This window comes from Gossypium hirsutum, chromosome A08, assembly GCF_007990345.1.
Source record: "Gossypium hirsutum isolate 1008001.06 chromosome A08, Gossypium_hirsutum_v2.1, whole genome shotgun sequence".
In the NCBI taxonomy this organism is placed as follows: Eukaryota; Viridiplantae; Streptophyta; class Magnoliopsida; order Malvales; family Malvaceae; genus Gossypium; species Gossypium hirsutum.
In genome coordinates this window covers 102225301-102233540 of record NC_053431.1, presented here as the reverse complement: position 1 = coordinate 102233540, position 8240 = coordinate 102225301, and the positions used below count along the sequence as shown (strand labels likewise).

General features: G+C 33.0%; 1 protein-coding gene across 1 annotated transcript; it reads right to left on the bottom strand.

Annotated features, from left to right (window-relative positions):
- Positions 1-2558: 2558 nt before the first annotated feature.
- LOC107933531 (rhodanese-like domain-containing protein 4, chloroplastic) lies at positions 2559-6110 on the bottom strand. Its single transcript, XM_016865766.2, has 9 exons — positions 5158-6110; positions 4580-4682; positions 4404-4484; positions 4176-4250; positions 4002-4076; positions 3647-3727; positions 3361-3549; positions 3081-3272; positions 2559-2919 (listed from the first exon to the last, which is right to left on the bottom strand). The coding sequence occupies exons 1-9, from the start codon at positions 5811-5813 to the stop codon at positions 2872-2874; spliced, it is 1500 nt and encodes a 499-aa protein (XP_016721255.2). The 5' UTR covers positions 5814-6110; the 3' UTR covers positions 2559-2871.
- Between the last annotated feature and the right edge of the window lie 2130 nt (positions 6111-8240).

Sequence of the window (8240 nt, the reverse complement as noted above, 5' to 3'; positions counted from 1 at the left end):
TGTTGTTAGTATGAGGATTTTTTCTAGAATAACAAATGTCTTCTCAGCCACATTTCGAAGTATTGAATGTGTCAAATTAAAAAGTTCGTGAGTTGTCTATGATGTTTGTGTCTGACATCATTTTCTCAAATAGGTATCGTACGCCACAATATGGTGTAAGAAAACTTTTTCTATTTATATAATTAGCATTGACCCTATAATATTTAAGTTCACAATTCAAATAGTTTATAGCTTTAATTATAAAAACTTACATAAACTTAATTTGGAGAAAAACTTATGCTAGCTTATATCTCTTCTTATAATATGTAAATTAAGTCAAAATAATATAATATTTATAATATTTAACCTTTATAAAACATGTTTTATAAATTGCCCAAAATTTTCATAACACTTCTTATAAATAATATAATTTTTTGTCATTACATTTAAAAGTTATTTTTCTAAATACATTATGATAAAAAAACTATAATATTTTTTTTATTGATAAGTAAATTGTTTGTATAACATATAATATGGTCACATGAATAAGTTATGTCCATAAATTTTTATAAATGAATATATTATAAAAATTTTATAAAAATTTTATAATATGTAAATTAATTTTTATAAACTTTAGAAATTTGTTTAGGATTTAAATAATTTTTTTGTTATAACTTTATAAAATACATAAATTATTTTTGTAATATAATAAGTTTTTTATCATAACCATCCCAAACATTCATACATGTCATGCTTATAATATAATATTATAACTTGTAAAAGAAAAATTTTAAAAAAAATTAGATTTGAGTGTAATTACTCTAGTTTTCACCCTCTCCTAAAAAATTAGAAAGTGAAGTTTCAATTACACCAAATTCGATAAGATCAACCAATTACAATAATTACCCAAACATGTTAACCTAATGTAATTACAAATAATTACACCAAATGGTAACTTTCCAAACACTAGCCAAGTAAAAACCAAAATGTTTCAAATTTCTGACATTGCAACATTTTGAATACCCCAGCAAACTAGGAAACGCCAGATGAAAATTAAAAATCTTGGCTCTATAGATTCTCTGTTTTTGGATATAAATATATAGGTCTGCTTAAACCAATCTGATACATCCCATAATTTTTTTTAACAAAATAAAATGAAAGAATCATTTGAAACCAATGGCCAAAATGAAGCAGCAGCAACAATCGGTATATGGGATTGTGGCAGCCCTTTATATGATTGGTATCACTCAGTCATCTAATCGAACGGCATCTGATGAAACTGCCATATCTCGGCGGTTCAAAGAGGTTGACCACCGCTACCAGATTTTCTTATCCGTCCGATCTCACCCTTCCCACCATTGGAGCAGATAGCTACACAAGCAATGCCAGAGCTAAGGGATCTTATTCTCTAATGAATAGCCTCACAGAATTTTTGGGGACCAAGTTTTGGAAAAGAAGAATGTTTGGACATAAGAGGAAGAAGCCTAATAAAAAGTCCACAACATTCATCTGATATTTACAGGTAACCAAAAATTCTGGGAAAATTGTCGCTTCTGTTCATTGCTATTTTTGAATTTCCATTTGTCTTGTAATAACATGCTGGAACAGTTATGTGTTTATAACAAATGGGTTTTAGATTATCTCATTGGTAACAGATTAAGTTTTGAGAGATTGGGACAGTGTAATACCAATGTGGATGTCACCCATCAACAAATCTCAATGTGGAGTGTCGTGTTGTAAGCAATTAACATAGTAATGCCTGAATCTGGTCAAAGTTAAAATCATAAGCGTTGCTATGTTCATTGCCTGAGCCTGACATCATTTATATACATCATTCGTCAACATTTCTGATTTTTTTTTTATTTTCTTTCTAATAATATCAGTTTTCAAAATTTAATTTTAAATACAATGAACTCGTTATTACACTCACCACTTGCTGGTATTTTCGTTTCTAATTTACACCTATTCCTTTAACGTCGAGCCTCTTGTTTGGGCCCGACCATGGACCAAAAATGTTCACAACCAATTGTTCTACACTTTCCTTTCCCTCTTTGGTTTTTCACTATTCCAACATTGCCACTTTCTATAAGTTGCTTGAAAGCTATCATTTGGTGTTTTCTTTCCTAAGTTTTCTAAATAAAATTATTTACCAAAATATTATTTCAAAATTCACAAAAATTATAAAAAGTTCAAAATAATAACGAGTACATGTGGACTAACATATTTAATAATTTAACATTTTAGTTAGTATTTCAAATAAAAAAACACAACTCTGATCAAATTTATCTTAAAAAAAAGGACAAATGAACAAAAATATATAAATGTTGAGGGCTAAAATTTACAGGTTTTCTATTATGAAGATGAAGGTAGCTTGTTAAATGAGCATATGTTCATTTACATGATGAATTCATGAAGTAGTATTTTAGTAAAGTTTTACATGATTGAACTCGGAATTTAACACTATCGAGTCCAAGTTTGAGATTCCAACTTCTACCATCTACGATATTTTACTTGAATCTTCAAAATCAATGTAATTAAAGCAAGTATCTTTTCACATCTGATCTACAAAAGACAATGCCTTGACACCTTCACATGCTTGCATCGTATTATTCGTTCAAATGTTGACTCAAAATGCTAAAAAGGGTTCTTTCAAAATTATAAAGTAAGATCTATAATATAACTAGTAAGTACAAAAAAGCCAAATGAATTAACACAGATGATTGCAGCAGACTTTTGGGAGATTCTCATTTTTCGATACAATCGTTGCATAAGCTCGAAAACCATCTAACAGGGGGGTAGATTACACAACTTACTTGATAGCTTTAAAGTTTCCCGACCAACCAATTGCTTCGCTGGCCGAAGAAACTGACACAGTGTAATGAAACCATGAAACTAGGGCTGTGATGGAGTAGGAGATGTTGGTGGCTTCAAATCTGGATACTGCAACCATAAAGGAAGGAAACAATGCCAAATGTAAGCATTTTTTTCCTTTGTGCATGAAACTGTAGGAAAGGGGAAAAAGAAACAACAGGTTCTAGTACTTTATAAAATACTATAAGATGAAACAAGGAATTCATGGAGTAATAAAAGTGAGACATTACCGAAGGATATGGTGAAAGTGGTTTAGGATATCCGGAGTTTCCATCTGTTTTGGGAACTGAATTAATTAGAGAAGGGGTTTCTGCTGCTGCTTCGACTTTTGGCTCCGGTTTTGCCTCTGGAGGTGAATGAATAGCTTTGCTAGTGGCGGGCTGTGATGGAGTAGGCGATGTTGGAGGCTTCAAATCTGGATACTGCCACCATAAATAATGGAAACATAGGCATTTTTCAATTTCTAATACAAGCACATACAGCATATGGAGTGATAAAAAGTGACATTACAGAAGCATAGGGTGAAAGTGGTCTTGAAAATCCAGTGATTCCAACTGCCTTGGGTACTGTTTCGGGAACTGAATTTGTTTGAGGAGGGGCTTCTGCCACTGCTTCGACTTTGGGTTCAGGTTTTGCCTCCGTAGGTGCAGGAAGAGCCTTGCTAGTGGTAGTTGTTGGTAAAAGGGCTGCTCCAATTTGCTGAGTTCACAGGCAAATTCAAAAAATAGAGAAATTAGTCATGCAAGATAAAAATAGCATACAAATAATAACCAAGGTCTATATCAAGGTTGGATACCTTTACATCATCGACAAGTTCCGTAGGAGCCACCTTCGTGTTTAAGAATTCATCAACTTGTTTAAGTGTTTGCTTTCGGTTCTGTTACAAATAGCAGAGTAGAAAGTCAAACCATTATGTTTTGGCCTTACGGAACTAGAGACATAAGTTAAGTGACACATTCCATATTTGTTCATAACCATATCCTTTTGTATGAGCTTAAGCATTTAGAACAAACAGTCACTGGATGAGTGTACTGTTACTTATTGGACCATGCAATGCTCATTTACTTTACTCATCTTGCACTAACTTTCTACACAGAGCTTAGGATTTTAGGACATTTGATTATCCAATTTAATATAAAGTGGAGACTTACCTCTGCATACAGGAATTTCTTGCTTACAAGCTGCACAATAGCAGCTGAGCCTAAAAGTTGAAGGATCGTTTCTATCTGCAGAAGATATGGCAAACCCACAATTTGAGTTGTTTCGAGGTGTGTGTATATATATATAATCAGAGGTACTGTACTAAAAGGACTCAAAAACCTAACCTCTGAAAAAGCCAAAAGGCCTAACCCTGCAGCTGCAGCAATCCCTACAGTAACAGAAAGGCCATCTGATCCCCCCTGCAGATTATCACAACCATTTATCATATAGAAGAAAACTAATAAGAAAGGCTGAAGAACTTTCCAACAAAATCAATTCAAGATCTAGAAAAGTCTCTCTATGACATCAAAATCTTAGAAGTGAATAAGCAATTAGGAGATGAAGATAGGTACTCCGAAGGCCTCGGCGAATGCTTCTGTCAAATTGCTAAGGTCAAGACCTTTCTTTGGTTGTATCCAGGGAAGACCACTGTTCTGCAGAATTGAAACCAGTCTCAAAAGATGCAATTGCTAAATTTAGAAAAAATGGAGAAAGAAACAAAAAAAAATTGATTTAGAACAGCACATACCACCCATCCCCGTGGTCCTTCAGCACCATCTTTGACTGCATAAGCAGCTTTGAATCCATTTGCAGTGACCAACTCCGCAACCAGTTCAGAATTCCCATCAAATCTGGCTTTCAACACAAATTTAAAGCAATATTAGAAGATGAATCAAATGAAAGTTCTAGTTTCATCTTCCCTACAAACAAAATGCATATAGTTACAAATAAAATATTTGTCAGCCAATGCTTACATATGTTTAAAGACACATTTTAACAGTTAAGAACGTATGGCCTATCAATTTAGAAACCTTCAACCCTTGGAACAAAATGCAGTTAATTTATGGGTTAGGAACTCAGGATCAATTAAGAAAGAGGTAATGGCCATATTCTATTGTGTAGCTTAAGGCCAATGAGCCTCCATATAGGCATATTCAGTTCTACATTCTTCCTCCACAACCAACACACAAACCATTTAATCTCAGATACAGTGATACAATCATCAATAAGAGTGGATCCTTAACTAGAAACGAAGGTTTCATAGACAATGCTGGGAATTCATATATGAACAAATATATACGAGGCATAGGGTTTTCAGAAGCTTACTTGTCCATAATGAATAAGGTTGTATTTTCAGGTTCCTTGAATTTCAAAGACAGTTTTGTCAAGAACACTGGTTTATCTTCACCATTGTAGGCAATTGACACCGGTTTCTTCCCAAATCCCTTAATGTCAGGGCTACCAACATCTCTAGACTCCTTGAGAGGCCTTATGTCCAGCAACTGAGCAGTGGCATCGTCACCTAGCTTGGCGTAAGCACTCCTTGCAGATTCAACTCCCCATGGCTTTGGATTCTTTAACAGCTGAGACAAAATCAAAGGAACTGCTAAAGCAACGGTGCCACCAGCTACAACCGTGGGATTCTCAGTTGCAAAACTGACGACGGTATCAAGGATCCCATTTGGGTCAAAATTAACAGACGAGGAGGATCCCGTCGTCTGCTGTAGGGCTTCCTCGTATGACAAGGCTTTAGCGAAACCATTGGGGAGAAGTGATGACAGAAGCAGTAAACCACCATGCAAGGTTCTTGACAAACACTGGTGCAAAGCTGGTTGGGTCTTAATAAAAGCTGGGGAGTTGGGTAGTTTGAGTGGTGAAGCAATGGGGAGCAATGGTGCTTTTCTGGCCTCGGTTCTTGTCTCAGAAAGAACCGAGAGAGGTGTCAAACTTGGAGTTGCTGCATTGAGGGTCCTCATTTGCATAATTTTTATGCAAAGAGATGGGTGTCAAATGTATGATGGAAAGGCTTGAACCATCAACAATGGAGGATTTTTGTTGGAATTGATTGGATGACAACAAGGCTCAGAGACCCTTAGCTTTGGAAGGTGCACTTTGAATGATGAAATGGTGGTGAGGTGGAATGAGTTCTGAGATCTCTGCCACTCATTGCATGACACGTTGGAAGTGAGATGAGAGGCTTTTTGATCATGTCTTTAGGACTGTTCCTCATCTCAACTCATTTGTGTGGCTAATAATTGTCTGCACAAATTCAATAGTGCATCTAAACTATAGTACCTTCCTTTTAATACAGCAAAAACGTTACACTTAATTATCTTTTAATTTACCATTTAATTTGGTATTTTAGTTTGAATTTTTTTTATTGTAATATACGATTTTTATATTTGACAAAAATTATATATATTTAGGTACATGAAAGTATCAATATTAATTTTTTAATTTTTAATTCAAGTTTTGGAATTGATTTTATAAAAATTATTAGCTAATAATATTAGCAATTAACTTTCATCATATCAATCCTAAACCTGAATTAATTCACATTAATTAGATTATATTTGACAAATTAAATGGAAAATTAAATAAATTCACAATTAACACTACATTTATTCTATTAACAAAATCATAAAAAATTCAAACATAATACTATTAGCAATTAACTTTCATTAAATGAATCCTAAAATCCAAATAAAAAAGTTAGCATTGTAACCTTTGGGTATAAAAAAAATATAACTTTTGTCAAATATAGATATCAAATTAGACCAAAAAACAACCCAGGTACCACATTAAAAAAATATATCAAATTCAAGTACCAAATGATATATTAAACCTTAGAAAAAGAGATAAAGTCATGATTTTGATAATTTTCCTCTACTTATTAAACCTTAGAAAAAGAGATAAAGTCATGATTTTGATAATTTTCCTCTACTTAGTCTTTGAATTATTTTCGTTAATCTTCAAACTTAACAACTTTTTCAGTTTTATTCATTTGACACATTTGATATTGTATCATCATATTATCGCTTAAAAATTATAATTTTATAAAATATTTAAATGATGATGTGATGCAATATTAGAGTGTCGTATCATTACATAAATCAAAATTAAAAAAAAACATTGTCAGTTAAAGCTAAATTTTTTTTTTCAGATGCTAAATCTTACCTAAGTTAAAAGTGCTAACCAAAGTTTAGGGTGTGAAACATGACACTCAACTTGGACCAAGTCTATCAAATTTTGCTCATGAATTAAGATGGGGATCTTGCGCTACCATCATGTGAGCTTGCGCCAAGCCTGGGCTTTCTTCCTCCGATCAAGCTTCTGCATCAACAATGTTATATATATAGTATTTTAATTTATCGTTTAGGGTTTTTCAATATATTTTTCTTCTATATAAGATTATACCATATTTTAGTATATCATTTCGATTTTATTTGTAAAACACGACAATACTGGTCTCTTTGATTTCATTTGCTTTTTTGCAAGAATGCATACTCCTATACTTTAAATTGATAGCCCTCCAGAACCATTTAACATTATTTATAGCGTGTCCCGCAATCATATTGCTTTTGTAAGGAAATATAACCTAACTATACATATTATACCTTCATATTGGAGGGAATCATTTCAGATAATAAAAACAAGCGAGGAAGAGGATTTGATTGGTGTTGTTTTCCGCCCAAGATAGCGGCAGTAAATGGGGGACCACGATGATTCACAGCGGCAATGGATGAAAGGAAGAAAAAGGTTAAAGGGGTAAAAGAGAGGTTCTTTTTTGTGGCATTATTGGCCGTAGTGGACCATCGACGGCGGCTGAAAGAGCAGCGGTCTCTAAGGTTTCTTGGGAAGGGAAAAAAGAGAGAGGCTAAATTAGGCAAAAATGTCAATTTTAAAAATTAATTAAGTGATTAGGCCAATTTGTAACATATTTACCAGAATAGGCCAATCTTGGAGAAAGGGGGAAATACGTCCAACTGGACGCTTTTTCACCCAACGGTAACCTCCCCCAACGGTCCAATTGCCAATGACCATAAAAAACGACTAGTTTTTATTTCTATATAAACCCAAATATTTTCCTCATGTTTTCATTCAAATCCATTTCTGTCAATTCTCTTAATTCTCTCAAATCTTTCAAGAATTTAATTCTAAAATTTTAATTAAAATTCTCTTAAGTTCTTGATTTAATTCTGTTTTTTATTCATTTTAATTTAGTTTTGGAATGACAAATACTATTATTCGTTTCGATGAAAACCACATTTTCGCGATTCAACTGTAAATGGTAAGAAAATATTTTTAATTTTTATAATTTTATTTAAGTTCATTATTAAGTTGTTAAAAAGATTAAATTTTATTTATTTTTTGTATTTTTTATAATCACGCCGAAGATTTTATTTTGG

What these genes read in the sequence shown, in the direction of transcription:
- LOC107933531 (XM_016865766.2), bottom strand. Translation starts at nt 5,813, where the DNA reads ATGCAAATGAGGACCCTCAATGCAGCAACTCCAAGTTTGACACCTCTC. An exon ending in ACCTTATTCATTATGGACAA is followed by an intron (nt 4,683 to 5,157) that starts GTAAGCTTCTGA and finishes GTTGAAAGCCAG; the next exon opens with ATTTGATGGGAATTCTGAAC. An exon ending in CATTCGCCGAGGCCTTCGGA is followed by an intron (nt 4,251 to 4,403) that starts GTACCTATCTTC and finishes GATAATCTGCAG; the next exon opens with GGGGGATCAGATGGCCTTTC.